Raw genomic sequence first — 19,034 nt, forward strand, 5'->3', positions numbered from 1 at the left:
AACATTGTCCGTTATCAAACTCCCGGGAACAAATGCACTCTGAGCCTCGTCAATACACAAGTGCAAAACACTCTAGAATTTGTTGACAATAGTCTTCAAGATGGTTTTGTACATGATAGAACAGAGACTAATAAGACAAAATTGTTGTATCCAGATAGGATCTGTGACTTGAGAGATGAGAACTATATGCGTCCTATTAATGTTAGCCATAGCCAAACCACAGTAAAAAAATGTCAAGACAATACTTACCAACACTGTATCCCACAAATGCCAATACTTCTGATAAAACAGAGTGGGAAGCCCATCCAGAGCCGACGCCTTGGTAGGGGCCATGTCCTTTTTAATACAGAGATGAACCCCTTCTAGAATATGTCATGAGTCCTTTTTCCCTTAGGAAGTAAACAAGTCTCGAAAATAATTTGTGGTAATAGCAAACAGATTCCTTTCCTCATGAGCCAGACTTCCATCATTTTGGATAAGACAATGTACTCTGTTAACCAGCCAATGCTGACTAGCAAATCCGTGAAAGAATCCCGTATTTCTATCCCCAAACTTCACCTAATTTACTCGTGCTCGATGTTTCCAAAACAACTATGTTTTATCAATTTCCAAATTCATCTCCAATTTGGTGTTTAAAACCTCCATAAATTTCTCATCATCCCTATCTCCCATGTCAAGATTTCGGATCTGATTGCCCAATCTCAGCAAACGACCACCCTAACGACTTTGTAAATTAGCAGCCCACCTTCAACCTATGACAAAGTGTGGCCAAGTGTTGCGGGATACAGCCCACACTAGCCGCCCGAAGTCGATGAATTTTTGATTCACAAGAATCCTCCAACACCCACCAAAGCTTTAAATCGAAAAGTTTGCACCTGCTTTCATAGGGTACTCTCCATAGCAATCAGCAAAAGGCAATGATCAGAAATCAAGTACGATAAATGCTTCAAGGAAAATGTCATAAAATGATCCCATAAAGCAGATTTAGCGACCCCCTATCAAGACAGTCGCAGATATTATTATCAACAAAGTTGCCTCTTTCCCAAGTAAACCATAAGCTTTCAAACCCCAAATTATCCAAATGACACTCAAGCAAGACATTCCAGAACACTTTCATATGCCTTTCATCCTGCAAGCCACCCCTCTGCTTCTCATACTAACAAAGAATTTCATTGAAATTGCCACAAACCAACTAGGGAAGCTCTAATTAGGACCCAAAGATCGTAAAATCTTCCACGTAGTAGCCTTAAATTGCACATCTGGAGAGCCATAAAACCCTGTGAATTGCCAAGTACCCTATCTAGCACTGTTCATTACATCTACATCTATATGAAACTAATAAAAGCTTCGCAAAACAACTTGCACATCCTGACGCCAGCCCAAACTCAGACTGCCCCTCGTACCATCAGCTGCTACCTCTATACCGTGAAGAAAACCACATCACCGATGAATAGATTCTATACGAACTCAATCTAACTTATTCTCCTTGAAGAAGACAAACTAAGGATTATGCAATTTCAGCAAACGTCAAACTCGTCGCACAGCCCGTGAGCTCCCCAACCCACGGACATTCTAACATAGAAGTTTTATGGTTGTTAGTCGACTTGCCTCTTGGCGGTTGCCAGTAAACTCTTCTGACAAACCCCTGTAGGATCCGAACATTTAGAAACATGGCTAAAGGAACCAAATACTCACTAGCCTAAAGGAACCAAATACTCACTATCATTTCTTACCATCAATTCCCATCAGTGGAATATCATCAGTGTCACGAACCATCGGAATCCCATCCACACCACCCACAAAAATATCTTGAAATCCTAAAGCAACCCCTTCAAGCCGAAAATCCAAAACAGGATGAAGCATTCTCGTTGACTTTGTCACTAGGTGAGGTTGTACACCATCACTCGGAGTACTATCCGAGGGAGCACTGCCCAAAGGACCACCCTCAAACCCTTTCCATACCCAAACACTATCCACAACATTTGCCCTCTATCCCATAACGTTAAGTGTTAGATCCCACCCCATATCAAAGTCAGAAATGTCCTTTGTTAACCTAATTGGACAAAAACTATCTCTATGCCCCAAGCAATCATACAAGAAGCAGAAAAGTGTTAAGTTCTTATAATAGAATCGGACATAAATAGAATTACAAGGAGAGAGTTGAATTTTCTTTCTACACTTCAATGTCAATTTTCACACGCATATATAAATATGGATGAAAACCACCGCTAACCTGTTTCACATCATAACCCTCAAACTAGCCTACAAAGTTCCCCAATTGTCGTGTAACAGTCTCTGAAAACAGCCTTGCAGACAAGTTATGAACTTGCACCCAAAAAGAAAAATAAACAAGCGGCACAAGTAGAGGATCTTCATTCACCTGAAGATGATGAAACATAAGAAGATGATTGTTAAACGTCCATAGGGCTCTGTTCTGTTCACCACATGGTCAATGTCAACGCAATGGGAAAATCGGAAAAGGAACCGCTTATCACCAAGATCAGAAATTTGGATACCCTCAAAAGGTGCCAAAGGTTAGCCAGAGTATTTCACATAGTGGGAAAATATACCACACTCGCAGTAGCAAAACACCCTACTAAACAAATGTCATAAAGAGGTTTAAGATCAGTCCAAACACCTACAATCTAGATAACATCATCTTCGTCTTTCGAAATGCGCAGATCTGCAAGGCCAAATAGAGTCACAAACCCCCTCTACCAGACACCCAAACAGATAAGAAAAAACTACCACAAGATCCATTTGAAGAAAGAAGGAAGAAGTAACCAAACACGTGCTAAGAAGTAGACACTGTCGTGAGAAAATGCAGATTAATGAACTTTAACATGCTTGAACCCACTTTCTCTTACACTAATAAGAATTCAATGCTAATTGAGCTATAAGATTCAGTAAGCTAGAATACAAATTTTTTATATCTATATTTCTATATTTATTTTTTATTAAAAACATTGACGAGGCCTTTGTAGGAAAAAAAATTTTGTATCGCGTACCATATCACCAATTATCCACAACTAGCTAAAAGTTTCACCAGGATCTTGTAAACCCCTCCCACAAGACTATTTTGTAAACTGCTTCAATATAAAAAATTGTTGACTTGTATTTTAAAGTAATGTGGAAAAATGTAGAGAAATTAATTTTTGATCGCGTCTTAAAAATGTTGAATTTTGATTTGTTTTCATCATTTTAAAACACAATAAATCAACATTTTTAATATTCAAAAATACTATTATTTAATTGTAACACCCTAACCCATATCTGTCGCCGGAATAAGGTTATGGAGCATTACCAGAGTTTTCAAATTATATGAGCACAAATTTATAAACATTTCATATCATATCAATAAACATATTAAAACCAAGTCAAAACATATATATTTTCCATTACACGAGCCCTCGAGGCCCTAAATACGCGTTAGAAACAAGTCGGGAATAAATAAAAAACTCAAAGAATTTTTCAAAAAACATTGAAAATTTTCAGCACTGCAGGGGTCACACGGCCGTGTGGCCAGGCCGTGTGGGCATTCAAAGTAGAGACACATGGCCATGTCCCAGCCCGTGTCCGTGCCCGTGTAACTCACTGATTTGGGTTACACGGCCAAGCCACATGCTCGTGTGCCAGGCTTTGTGCTAGGTCGTGTAACAGCCTAACTTGTAACCCTTTGAAAACTGCAGGAGACACATGACCGTGTAGCTTGGCCGTGTATCACACATGGTTGAGGCACACGCCCGTATCTCTGCTCACATGGACAAAAATAGACCATTTTACAAGCCATTTTTCTCACCCATCTTGGCATGTACCTATACCCAAAATTTCCCATATATACAAGCCATAACAAGACACCAAAATCATGCATAATCAAGCTATATACATATAGTATAATATCATACAACCAATATGCCCAAAGGTTCCTCAAATGACAACATAAAAACATGTACCAATTTAAACACAAATTGATCAAATGATCAACTACCATATTATACCATTTATATTACCTATCAAAAACATACTAAAAGGTACTAAATATGTCATTCAAGAATTATCACCAAGTAATCGTATAATTCACTTATAACTAATGTACCAAATCACCACATTCACATGCTTCATAATGACACTTACCAAATGCATATTTGAATTATCATTCCATCATCCATCTTTCAAACATAACAAGCCAAGCTTCAACCATTTTAAGGCTAATAATTTCATGCTGAATCTATATCTATTATACCACCAAAATACCATAACTTAAGCCAAACCAAATGGCCATTTCAACTTCAAAACACATAGCCAACATTAGCCAAAGTACCTATACATGCCATTAAACCAAAATTAAACAACCAAAAGTACCAAAAGAGCCGATGGATAGTGTGATATAGCTCTGACAAGCTTCCAACCCGAATGAGCTTCCAATTCACTATAAAACACAAAAAATAACACAAAGTAAGCATTTAAGCTTAGTAAGTTCGTATAACTTAAAACATAACTTACCATTTAATCACAAAATAGGTAAGATAAACATAACACATCCAAACATAAGATAAACATAACACATCCCAACATAACTTGGCCAAATGCCTAAGCACATATACACCAACAAACCAATAATCATGGATGAGCACAACAATTGATTAAGTTTCATATACATGTGTCATCCAATTCAATTTTCCATATACCATGTAACAATATTTCCATATATTTCATATGTATCCCTGTAATAGTCCGTAATGAACCCTTACCATTTCGTATCAGAATAATGTCTGTTGAACCATTAAAATACCGTTTGATACTCGGGATAATTTACACATAGTGTGCTAACTCATATAACTATAATCTGTCAAATCCTATACATGTATACTCACACGAGCTGTGAATCGATATGCTCACAGGAGCTGTGGAGTATCCGCAACACATGCCGGACCTTAGCCATCGGTAGGATGTTCAGGACCAGCACCCGAATTATGTAAACCCTAATGACATGTCACTTGTATTTCCTAGGTTCAAACAGGGCTCGATCATAGTCGTACGTTGTCGGATATGCAACTACTATATATGTATATCGATTCACAACACAATTATATTTCACTCAAAAGCATATATACACAATTTCATTACACGAACTTACCTCGACGAGTATACATAGATACGGAGGCATTTAATTCGAGAATTTCTCTTTGCCTCAATATAAAGCCATACGAGGTCTGTCTTGATCTATACAGATAAATTTAACTTAATTCAATATTTATTTTATTTAATTTAATCCAAAACCATATTTTGGAAAAATTACTATTTTGCCCCAATACTTTTAATTTCTTGCAATTTAGTCCCTAGCTCATAAAAGTGGAAATTTATGAAATTTCACCACAACCCACTATAGCAGAATATCAAATAGGTCCCTATCAAACCCTATATTTCATTTATTTCATAATTTCACCATGTAAAATTTTTTATTTTTCAATTTAACCCTAATTGACATTTTCATCAAAAATCACTTAACAAAAGTTGTTTATTTAACAACAACCACCCATTTTCTTCCATAACCCATCAAAACTCATGCATATTCATTAATGGAAAAACCTTAATAGTTTAGCAGTTTCACAAATTAGTCCCGGGCTAGCTAGATTAAGCTACAACGAACCCAAAAACATAGAAATCATTAAAAACGAGAGAAAAATACATACAATCAAGCAAGGAGAAGTTGCCAAAATTAAAAAAATCCAAAAATGGCTTCCCAACCCTAACATTTGGTTGAAGATGAATAATAAAAGATGATGGTTTTGTTTTATTTGATTAGTTTTATTATTATTTATTATTTTATTTTTATAACCTTGTAAAATATTACTAATTTCAAAAATACCAAGCCATCATATTCCACTATCAATAAAAAATTGGTCTAATTACCATATAAGGACTCATACTTCAAGGTCCTATAGCTATCTAATACCTTTAGCTACTAGAACTCAATTTTTGCACTTTACGCAATTTAGTCCTTTTTATCAAATTGAGCATGTTAATGGTAAAATTTCTTCACGAAATTTCTATACATACTACTATCATGCTGTAAGAAATAAAATAATAATAAAATAAATTTTTCACCTCAAATTTGTAGTCCCGAAACTACTGTTCTGATTTCACTAAAAACAGGCTGTTACATTAATACTTTTACTTTCTTTAAAGTTAAATGTCGAAGGATTAAAGATGCGTTTGATTTCAAGTAACAAAAATTATCTTTATTTTTATTTTCTTATAAAATAGAAAATATCGAAGAAAATGTGTTCGGTTGAATTTTTTAAAATAATTTTGAAAAATAAAAATGAAAAATATGTGGATTAAAAACAATAAAAGTTGTTTTCATTATTTTCACTAAAAATGCTTTGTAAAAGTGAAAATGATATTAATTTTTTTAACTTTAGATGAATTGAAAATGGTTCAAACCCATATAAATGTAAGAATATTATTTTTCTATAGGTTTTCTAATATTAAATCTAGTTCCTCATTCGATGCTTTTGGAAAAGATGGCATACTTCACTAAATCAGTCTAAACGGTGCTTGTTGTGGCGAATCCCTTACTATCTCCTCCTTGTGCTAATTTGAATATCTTGTTCTTGATAATCCTAGCTTCTCGAAAAGATACTTCAAAAAAATAGGACTCTCAAGTCAAGACTTTCTTTAGAGCTTTCTCACGCATTAATGATGCCAACAAAAACAAAGAGCGAGGTTTTTTCTAGTCTTGCCAAGAGTGTAGTACACGAAACACCGTATCGCATAAAGAGGTCGATATAAATGTATTTTCTTATTTTATTTTTTAGAAAAAATGTTAGTAAACATGTTTTGATATTTTCATTATTAAAAACAAAAATTTTAATTTTACTTACCAAATGTGTTTTTCATTTTTTAAAATGAAAATGAAAATTATTTTTGAAAATGAAAATGTAAAATAAAACTAGCAAATGTTTTATAAAGTTAGGTAATGACTAAAATACCATTATTTTATAAAGTAATTTATATTAATTTGAGTGTATTTTTGTCTTGTTACATTTTTATTATATATATGTATAGTTTTACCATGTACTAACGTAAATTTTGATAAATTTTAAAGGGCCAAAAGTGAGATTTCACATTTTAGGGGTTTAGGGCCCTGCCAGCCATCCCTAGCACCATCCTCCTAAGACATAATAGTTTTAAAAATGATTATTTTATCATTTCAACCAAAGCCTCATTTATTTTTGTATAAAATTTTCATGAATATATTTGCTACAAAAATATATTTTTATAAATATTTGTACTATATATTAAGCACTTGGTGAGTTGGTGTCATGAAACAATTGAGCATCAACTCAATAGACAATGACTAAAATACTATTATTTCACAAAGTAAATTATATTACTTTGAGGGTATTTTTATGTTTTTACATATTTTATATAAAATTAAAGATTACATATATAATTGGAATATTTGAACTTAAGACACAATGGTTTTAAAGATCTTTGTTTTACTTTTTCAACCGAAACCTCATTTGTTTTTATGTCATTTTTTATAAATATATTTGTTACATAAATATATTTTTATAGACATCTATATTTATACTTATATTTAAGTCATAGATTGAGTTGGTGTCACAAATAAACTTGACACCAATTTAATTAAGAAAATACTATAATATTCATAGGCTATATTATTATGAGGGTATTATTGTCTTTTATATAAAACATAAATTTTTTCACCCTCATTGTAGGTGTCTCATAATCTAGTATATAGTATAAAGAGCATGACTAAGGGTGGGTTTGGATGGGTGGTGCGTTTAACTGTGGTTAGTGTAAAAATAACAGTGGCGGTGAGATTAGATACTGTAGCTTGAGACAAAAAGTAAGCTAAACGCATCGCTTCGCACCTGTAACACCCAAAAAAATTAAGTTTCTAATTTGTTAAATTTTGTTATTGATTATTATCTAGTCCAGTGGTTAAGTGCTTTATTTGTGTAATGGAGGTCTTGGGTTCAAATTTTTGTTTTGGGAAATTCAATTATTTTTGTTCCTAGGCCTATCTTTGTTCGTTGGACTTAAATATTATTTTCGTTCAATTTGTATTATAATGAGCTTGTTAATTTGGTGGTAAGATGTAAACTTATCCTATAGTCGTGTGTTTGATCCTTTATGCAAGCATTATGGAAATTTAATTTTATATCAATTTTGGTGCTATCTCAATCTAGCGAGATAATATTTGAATTCTTTTAAAATAAATAAGTTTTAATTATTAAATTAATAGTTTAATTTTTTCTCCTAAAACCATATTCCCATGTTCAATGGTTTTGTTTCTATGTTAGTTATTTTATTTTAGTTTTATTATTATTATTATTATTATTATTATTATTATTATTATTATTTTAATTGATTTTCAAGGAACCTACTCCTATTTTTTTTCCCATGTTTGTGCCTTTATTTTCCAAATTTTCACGTTGTCGTTACTCTTTCAGCCTTAGTCATTGGAATTTTTTATTTTTCTTTTGTTCATGCTCCCTATTTACGACGTTGCTTCCACTCATTCTTGCTATTCGTTTCATTTTCGACGTGTCTGGTTTTTCTTTCTGTCAATTGTTTGTGTAAGTGCTCTTGAACCCTTCTCGTGTTGTAAGTGGGTTCATTTTTATTGTTATTTTCGTTAGTTTGTGGGTTGAAAACATTCGATAAGTTTAATTGATTACTTTTCTAGGTGATGTTGGAGAGATGATTAATCCACCGATGACTTAGAATTGTTGGTGGATTACTATTTTCTTGAAAGTGAGAAGTTGATTTAAGTTTTAATGTCAAAATTCTATGATAGTATGTTGAAGTTAGTTTTATCATTTGTTGTGAATCGGGTTAGAAAATCATCTCAAATAGTGCTTTTAATTGATGTGTTTAGGTTTCAAAAGCTTTGTGGGTATTTTTGCAATAAAATCGAACAAGGTGTGTAATGAGAAACACGAAAAACAACGAACAACGAAAGCCAAAAAATTATACAGTCGACGCCACACGGCCGTGTGCTGGACCGTGTGAGACACATGGTCTGGGCTACTGAGTTGTGTGCCAGGCCGTGTAGGCCATATGGGCTGGCCATTTAGGCCGTGTGAGCCATACAGGCATGTGAGCCCAAAATTCTGAATTTTTCCCCAGGGCCATAAGTATTGTTTGGATTGAACATAAGCCTACCATAGGGTCGGTATGTTATAATTTAGCTATAAAACATGAATTCTATCCAGTCATTAGTGTGAAATTTGATATAAATATTTAAGTAAAATTTGTAACATGTAATGTATTATATGAAAAATGTTATGTATGATCTGTATCTGTTATTCTGAGCATGTACATCATAAATATAAATGTTATCTGTTAGTATTGCATTTGCATTTAGGGTGGGGTTTGATATATGGAGGAAGTGTGGGCAGTGTAATAATCTGCCGTATTTGGTGGCTCAACCACATATATATAATTCTGTAAACGGTAATAAATCACCTAATATACTGGTAGCTCTGCTGTAAATATTCTGAAAAGTTTCATACTGACACTAAGTGGTGTGTAGGGTTGGATGAGTATTTAATACCCTATATGGTGTGTAGGGATGGTCGGAGATGGTGCGTAGCGGATGGAGGTAGGATTGTAAATTTGCATTTGATTCTGATTCTGATTCTGTATAAGGTATACATCTTGTATCTGCTCTGCTACGTTATAAATCTGAAAATAAATTTGTAATTCTGTTTTGTTTAAAGTTACACACTGAGTTATGAAAAATCACTTCCTGTTTGTCTTTCACTTTCAAGTAACCCTTAAACTTAGACGGATCGGTGCGAAGGGAGCTCAGTTATAACCATATTTTTTTGTAAATTTAATTTATTTAAATTTGGATTTGAGAGTTTTGGAAATTTTGGACTGTCTGGACATTTTTAGTTGTTTTGAGTTTTGGACTTTAATTTTGTTTTTTTGCATAATATCGCTTAAATGTTTTATCGACAATATTCATTTTTTGCAAAATAATGAGTTTCAAATCAACAAACTATGTTTTCAAAAATTTAACTTTCTAAGAATTTTTCCGCTGTAAGGTTATACGTATTTGAAAAATGTAAACACACAACATTTTCAGTAAAACAGTTAAGATATGTTTTCAAATAAACCAAGTTTTTGAGTAATAAGAGTTTATGATGTTTTCTTTCTAAACATACAAATTCTGGAGACACCTCTAGATCTGGTCATAATGCCTAGGCCGAGTTTGGGGGTGTTACAACACCCCATCACCCATCCAAACTCACCTTAAGTTTTGTGTGACAAATTAAAGACACCAACTCAAATAAGTGGATTAGTAATTCTATCACACGTGTATGTCTGTGGAAATCATATGCTTAGATTATTGGTGTGCATTTAATAATAATATCATATAAATAATGAAACTTATAGTTTGAAACAAATTATAACATACTGAAATTAAAATAAAATAAATTAGCTTAAATTATGAGTAAAAAGAAATTTAAATAGATAAATAAATTTAAAAAAGAATATTAAATACATTCTAATTCTTGAACAACTCCTCTTGTCTTTTTGCTATAGCATGTTAAAATATTATCATATTAGGAAAGCTTTATTTAACATAAAGGTGCTCATGGGCCAGACCAGGCCTAGCAAAAATTTTAGGTCCGTTTGCTAGGCCGAGCCTGACCCAAAAAATGGGCCCAAAATTTTGCTCAAGCTCAGCCCGGATAAAAATGCTAAAATTCGGCTCAACTTAGCTCGCCCGTATTAATTTTTTATATAAATTTTTTAAAATATAATAAATTAAAAATACTAAAAATATTAAAATAAATATTTCCCAAAAATTAAAAATAAATTAAAAATATGTATACATAAATAACACTAAGATAGGTGCAACTTGACAAGCAAATGCTTCTAAAATAGTAATAAAATTAACAATAAAACAAGAGTTGTACAATAACAACAAAATTATAACAACATAATAGTGAAATGGTAGCAAAATAGTGAAATGATAGCAAAATAGTGAAAAAAGAAGGAGAAAATAACAACAAAACAATAAAAAAGCAATAAAATAGTAAAAAAAGTAGTTTTTTTGCATATTCGAGCCATGCTCGATCCAAAAAGTCTTACCTAAGGCTCCGCCCATTTTCTAAACAGGCCAAAAAAAATTAATATTGAATTGATTTATAATACCGACTCAATTACAAAGTTAATTAACAATATAGACTAAGAAAAGCTCATATCAAAATTATTATGATAGAAGATTGTTAGAGATATTTCTAACTTTTTAAGTTGTAATAAAAACTAAGGCTAAAATAATCTTCACTTACTAATTTTATATAAAAATTACTTTGTTAAATATTTTTAAAAATTATCGTTTTCAAATATATTTTTAAAATAAAATATATTTCACTAAATATAAAATAATTATAGAGTTGGGGAATTGTTTTCACCCATGTAATGCAAGTGTCAATTGAGTTTGACGTGGATATTGTTGTCAATATAAAAGAACGTAAGTTCAAGTATATGTATCCTATTATTTAAAGATTGGAGAGGAATTATGACTAATTTTATGCAAGTTACTGAAAAATTCTTGATTTACTTTTAAGTTAATTTTAAAGACTTGAAGAATTATGGTTAATTTTATCTATAATGACTAGTCATGGAAGTTACCCCAAAATTTCTTGGTTTTCTTTATTTTAATTTTAAACTAGTGTGATTTTTGACTCATGCGTGTTGGGTTAATTATATTTGGGTAAATTATGAAATTAAAACCAACAAGTAGTTGAAAAAAGTAAAATAAATCTACTTTTCTTAGCATTTGGATCATGCTTGAATCTTGTAGTCGATATTATTAGGAAGATATTATCTTAATACCACCATTGATCCGAAATGCTTAGATCGTAAAACGGATAAAACACTTGTGGTTAACAATTCTTAAATTCACATGAATATTTTAATTAGAATAATGTATTTAAACTAACTAATAACATTATAAATGTTAATGTACCAAATTATATCAAAATTATATTATAAAGATTAAATCTTAAAATTGAGTGTAGTATAAAGATTGAAATTGAAATTTGATATATATATATATAATCTATAAAATAGAGGATTAAAATTGTAATTTAACCTAGGGTTAATATTTGATATATTTTTTATTCCACAACCGCCTTAAAAATTGTCATGTGTATCTATTTTTAAATCTATATTTTAATAATTTACTATAACCCTATAAAACACTTGTTATTATTGAATCTAAAAAGTCTATAATTAGCAATGTATCAAATATTATTCCTTTAATCTATGCTAAAACAAACAAAACATGGATGAGTCTCATAAGGGATAGTCCTTTTACTAAAAATTCTATTGTACGTGTATACATGTGAAAACTATATACTTAGAATATAGGGTTGTGTTTAAAAATAATATATAATAAATAATGAAATGTATTGTTTGAAACTAATTAAGAGTAATACATGAAATATGTACACTATAAAATTGAAACAAATAGATTAAATGTGAGTAAAATGAAAATTAAACATGTAAATACATCGGATAAAGAATACTACATACACTACAATTGTTTATCCTAGTGTTGTCGTCAATCTTTAATTAATGTCGAGTTAACCTATGGCACCAACTCAATCAACAATTTCATTAATATGTACAAATGACGAGGAAAACAAAATATGCATAACAAAACTAAAATGCATAAAATAATTTAAAATAAAACTTTGATTGTGTGATAAAATTAAAATTTTATTAATGAGTTCAAATCCCAATACATAAAACTTTTTATTTTTTTTACAAAAAATAAAAAAATTAAAATACTTTTTAATAGTGTAACTTATTTTAATTATGAAAAAAGATCTTCGTAATTTTTGTAACTAAGTTGGTGTCTGGTTGACTCGTGACATCAATTCAGTCAGGAGCTACTTAAATTATAGCAAGTATAAATATACAATTGATGAATGTAATAAAGTAGGTATAATAAAATTATAATATATAAATTAAATTAAAATAAAATTTTGATTGTGTGGTAAAATTACGATTTTAGTAACATAAATAGCACGAGTTTTAAAATGTAAATTTTATATTAATTTTTCAAAAAATTACAAGACTAAATTATTATCAAATAATATAATTTATTTTATACAATGATATTTTTATTATTTTCTTAATTAAATTAGTGACATCAACTCAATTAAAAATTTAAATAATAGTATAAATAACAATATTTATTTTAAAACCTAAAAATATATATATTTTATTTACTGTAATAACCCTTTTCTTCCACCAAATAATACCCTTTAGTCATTTTGAACACTTTGTTTCTATCTATAAAAACAAATCAATCTACCCCCAAACTGTTCCTTATTTCCATCTCTTCAAATAAAAAACCTTGTTTTTCTCATCCATGGCTGACAACCATTACTCTAATTTCTTCTCAGGCTGGTTCAAGTTCAACCCTCTTGATCAACATTATCCATCTCCAATTCATCCTCTACAAAAGCCTAATCCCCATTCCCAGAACTCCCATAAAAACGGAACCACCAATCTTAACCCTTTTCTCCATTATCGAACCACCTATTCATCATCCCCTCCTTCCCCACCTGTTAGAGAAGCCTTACCATTGTTAAGCTTAAGTCCAACAAGGCATTACAAAGATGAAGACGGTGTATACCAAGATCAAGATCAAGAGCAACACTCATGCACTGCCATGGATGTAAATGGTGAAGATGATGATGAAACTGTTACTGTTGCACTTCATATAGGGTTACCAAGCCCTAGTGCTTCAGAGTTAGCTTCAGTTCTATCAGCTTCTTCAGTGATGACTGAACAAGACGATGAATACCCAATTAATAGACTCAACAAACGACAGTATTGGATCCCTACCCCTTCTCAAATTCTAATTGGTCCTTCACAATTCTCTTGTCCCGTTTGCTGCAAAACTTTCAATCGATACAACAACATGCAGGTATAGCAATTAAGTAGGTTTTTCATTTTTTCTTAGATTATTTGCCTTTGAAACTCGTTTTCATATAAACTGAGCCTAACATCAGTACTTTCTTTTCTTTATGCCTTCGGGGTACTTTGAAGTTTGTGTTTTCTACAATTGTGTTACAGGATGAAGAATGTTACTCAATTTTATTTAGGAAAAAGAGGAAAACAAGTTCACATTTCCAAAGAAATCCAAATAAGAATTGGGGTTTAAATTTGTTAAAATTTTGTTATTCCACATTTGTTAAATTATGAGTTAAAATTATGATCCTCTAGTATTTTTGTTATACTCTTTACTCTCTTCAACCTCGGTTAGTTTATCACCATACGTTTTCCCTTATTTGTTAACCATTGTATTTGTATTCAAAATTGAGCTTTTCATTTAATATTTTCCTTTTACGTTTGGGGTATCGTTTATGAGTAAAATTTTATGGAAGCCCTTATATTAAAATTTAAATTATATTTTGTTCTCTTTACTAAAAAATAGATAAATTGATCATTGTACATTAAATAAAATAGTAAATTAGTCTTTATTGTTGAAAATTTCATCTATTTGTAATGTTAAAATTAATGTAGTGATGAATAATAAAACAATCACACGTGGCATGCTACCTGTACCTTATGTTGATGTATAATGATTATTTTTTAATAGTAAAAAAAGTATGAAAATTTTAACAGAATGATTGATTTGTTCTTTAAACTAATGTACAAAGACTAATTGTCCATTTTTTGTGTTAAGAGAGCAAAATGTAATCTGATTTTTAGTATAAGGACCTCCATGATAATTTTTTGACTTTCGTATAAACATATTATTATTTACCATTCTTTGCGCTAACATAATAATCGAGTTTTTCTTAATCAATCAATAAATTTAACCTATAATATGATTGTAGATGCATATGTGGGCGCATGGATCTCAATATAGGAAAGGGCCAGAATCACTAAGAGGAACTCAGCCAACGGCAATGCTAAGGCTGCCATGCTATTGCTGTGCACCAGGTTGTAGGAACAACATAGACCATCCAAGGCCAAAACCACTGAAAGATTTCAGAACATTGCAAACACATTACAAGAGGAAGCATGGGATCAAGCCATTTATGTGCAGGAAATGTGGGAAGGCCTTTGCTGTAAGAGGGGATTGGAGAACTCATGAGAAGAACTGTGGGAAGCTTTGGTATTGCATTTGTGGCTCAGATTTCAAGCACAAAAGATCTTTGAAGGATCACATTAAAGCTTTTGGGGATGGACATCAAGTTTATGCCACTGATGACTTGGAAGAAGAAGATGATGAGCCTGCATCTGAAGTTGAACAACATAATGGATCCTTGCACTGATTCAATAATTGGAAACCAATCTATATATATATATATATATATATATATTTATATATATATATATCAAATCAATTATGGTTGGTGGATGAAAATATGTGGATATTAGGTATGGGTTTTCCTTTCCAATAACTTTATGGCTAAATTACTAAGGACTTGAATTTCGTTATTTTATTTAGATAAGCTTTTATATTTTTATTAAATAATTTATATTCTATTCAAATAAGTTCTTAAATTTTATGTCCAAATATGCTCTTACTTTTTAAAATTTGTATCGAAATAATCTTTTAATCTTTAATTTATACTTAATTCTTAACATTAATCAGTATTTCATTTGAAATAAAGATTAAATTAAGAAGAAATAAAATTATAATACCTATTTAGGTTTAATAAGTAGAAATCAAATTTAAAATTTATTATTCTCAACATTAAAATTTATTTAACAAAAGTAAATTACTTCAAGGATATTTTTAATAATTGAGCCGAACTTTAAAAATTTATCATTTTTGGTTAGAATTACCCGATACCACAAAAGGATAGTGAAGAAATATACATGTGCATATGTGTAATTGTTTTTGTTTATATATGTATGGGATAATTTTCATATATATACATTTGGGAGGGATAGCAAAAGTAAATTAGTTTTACATACTTTCTTAATTATTTATATAATTAATTTTTAATAATTCAACCTTTATATTGCATGATCTATTTATATAGATCATGTTTATCAAATTTTATGTAAATTTAAAATTTCTAACTATTTATTTTATGTAAAAAAATTTCAATCGTTGAATATATATTAATATATAGAGTGTTTTAGATCTATATGATAGAAATATCAAATCAGTTTAAAAATTTATATGCATGACAAATAACATTATATTAATAAATTCAACGATTACATTATTAAAATATTAATCATATAAATAATTATAAAAGTGTGAAAAATTATTTTAATTTTTACACCAAATAAAATATATAATTGAGATATGGCTAGGGACCTAGGGTTTGTATCCCAAAAATTAATAAAACAGGTTTTTTTAATGTTTGCATATGAACTTCTTTCCTTGTTTATTGGAGAGATGTGGTTGTTGATTGATTGAACATATTATCATATGAAAATAATATTCACTATTACTTTGAAATTAACAATGATTTAAACAGAACTAAATAGAGGAAAAGAACGAATGAGAATATGAAATGAGAAGTGGGAACCATAATAGTACTATTACGATTCGCAATAAATATATTTATCCTATAATAAATCGTGTCAAGATTAGTCATACAACAGTAATCTCAATATTATTTTCTTTAAGCACTCATACATTATTTTGTTAATGTTAGATTTTGAGGAATTTACCTTCATTTATTTAACCTAAAACACAATAATAATAACTAATAAATTAAATTTTCTAATCTTTAATATAAGTCGAGAAAAATAACATTTAATTTATTATGTTCTGTCCTGAATGTAATTTTATAATAATACTTAGAGAAGCCTTACATAGTTATTTTTTTCTTTAAATTTAATTTATTTATTTGAAAAGGAGATATGAAATTAATTCATTGCATTTATTTATGATTAAAATATAATAATTTAAGACTCAACTTTTGTAGTAAACAATAGAAAAGAAGTAAATTAAACAAGGACAATTTAATAAAATTTAGCTTTAAGTAATCTTACATTCCATTAATCAAATAATAAAATATTACATTACAATCAAATGAATTAGACATGATATCGTAACCTTTCCAGAATTTGTTACATAATGTTACATTTCAATAATCCTATTACCGAAATAATTTTATATCCCTTAAACCAATTATCTCTCAAAATATTATCATAACCCTCAAAATTGAAATATAATTAGTCTGCATATGGAACAAATCAACTTTGATTAATGTTCATTGTAACAGGAGTTAGAAAGACAATGAATGAAAGATAAGGAAAGAAAAAGAATCAACACAATTGATATTTGTTTATACAGGTCAAACAAAACGGTCTTACGTCTGTGGAGCCTTGCTCAGGATAAATCTTTTATTCAGCCACCAAACACTTCAACAATACACTTCCTTCCCTATCGACTAAAGCCCACAACTCCTTAAACACGTGACTACATGCAACCTCAATAGAGAACTAATGATCCTTCACCATACTACAGTACCAAGACAAAAATTTGACTAAGTGTCACAAACATTATAGCCAACAAAACCAGTACCCAATGCAAGAAATAAACAAGCTGATAAAGAATAAGATGCTCAAACTTTCTAAAGATATTCAACCTTCAAAATTGATACATCCCCAAAGGAGAATGATGCCTATTTATAGGCCTAGAGAACAATAAAATATCCTCCTTTATTCAACATATAAGTTCTTGAAAAACTTCTTTGAGAAAATAAGATATTTATCTCTAAAATATAACACTTTAATCACCAAGAGATAATAAGACTTTTATGTTTATCAAATCAACTCAAGCAATTTAGTTCGGAGTTTTAACACCCCAGTTGATCCATGCTTTTTGTTTTGTCAAATATGCCACACTTAATTGGACAGATATAAGCACAAACAAAACCTATTCAATTCCCAATTCGATGGCTCTAGTAGAGAAACAGTTTCGTTATAACAGGACATAGAATAAGTAGCAACAACTTTCCCAATAATCTCCTCCTTAACATTTTGACAAAAATAGTTATCTAAATTGCATAACTCCCTCTCCACATATCATAGAAACAACATACACCAAAATATGTAGCATATATGTTGCATGAAAAGGATAAAGTAACATCCAAACCAAGTCTTTTTCATAACTCTCTATATGGACAAGAAATAACTCCCCTTATGCTCAAGTGATCTCTAACTTCAGAGTAGTTAGATTTCTGATCATCTTTTAACCTTTGTTCAATTTTTTTTCATTATTTCAATATTTTACAATTTGATTAGATTAATTACATCTATAATGGGTAGTAACTAAATCCATAGGGAGATTGGTTTCTTGAAGTGGGTATAATTAACCAGATTTAAGGTTTAACAATAGATTAATTAAATCGAATGTGCTTGAAACCTAGAATTGACGACTCTAGGTAGTAATTTAAGTAGATGAAACTGAAAGGGTATCTACTTAAAACTTATTCGATTTGGTCCTGTTTAGATCTATTAGATCGAAAGATAAGTGGACTAAGTTGATTAATTGATTTAATTATAGATCGAAAGGTATTAATTAGGTCTATTAATAGTTAATCGAAAAATACCTAATTTTAGGTTAATTAAAACTATGGATATTAATCAACCTCCTTATTGTCATTCTTGATTGTTAATCTATTACTTTTAGTATTTATGCAATTTAGCCATTTAGAAGTAAATTCACATATTTAATTAGTGGTTAGTCATACTATCGTTATTAGTTGTTTCAACTTAGCTTAGTGTGTCAGTTATTACTATTTAGCTCGATTTAGTCATACCTTTTGGAAAAAAATTAGTTTGAAAATGGTTTTTTTTGCATGGTGAATAACTAAAATTTTGAAAACTGAGTTGGTTTGTGATATTTGTAAGAATAAACTTTTTCCAAAGTCGCACCTTCATTTTTGGCTAGACAGATTGTAACACCCTATACCTGTAACCCATGCCGAGGCAAAGTACAAGGCATTACTTAACTCGATTTCACGCATACAAACAATCTCAAG

General features: G+C 30.3%; 1 protein-coding gene across 1 annotated transcript; it reads left to right on the forward strand.

The window, feature by feature from the left end:
- The first annotated feature begins 13,393 nt into the window (after positions 1-13,393).
- Positions 13,394-15,560, forward strand: LOC108481561 (zinc finger protein WIP2-like). The gene is made up of 2 exons (XM_017784676.2): positions 13,394-13,996; positions 14,913-15,560. Exons 1-2 carry the CDS (start codon positions 13,436-13,438, stop codon positions 15,351-15,353), a joined length of 1,002 nt encoding a protein of 333 aa, XP_017640165.1. The 5' UTR covers positions 13,394-13,435; the 3' UTR covers positions 15,354-15,560.
- Positions 15,561-19,034: the final 3,474 nt, after the last annotated feature.

This window comes from Gossypium arboreum, unplaced genomic scaffold (genome assembly GCF_025698485.1).
Source record: "Gossypium arboreum isolate Shixiya-1 unplaced genomic scaffold, ASM2569848v2 Contig00062_ERROPOS12716989, whole genome shotgun sequence".
NCBI classification, from domain to species: domain Eukaryota; kingdom Viridiplantae; phylum Streptophyta; class Magnoliopsida; order Malvales; family Malvaceae; genus Gossypium; species Gossypium arboreum.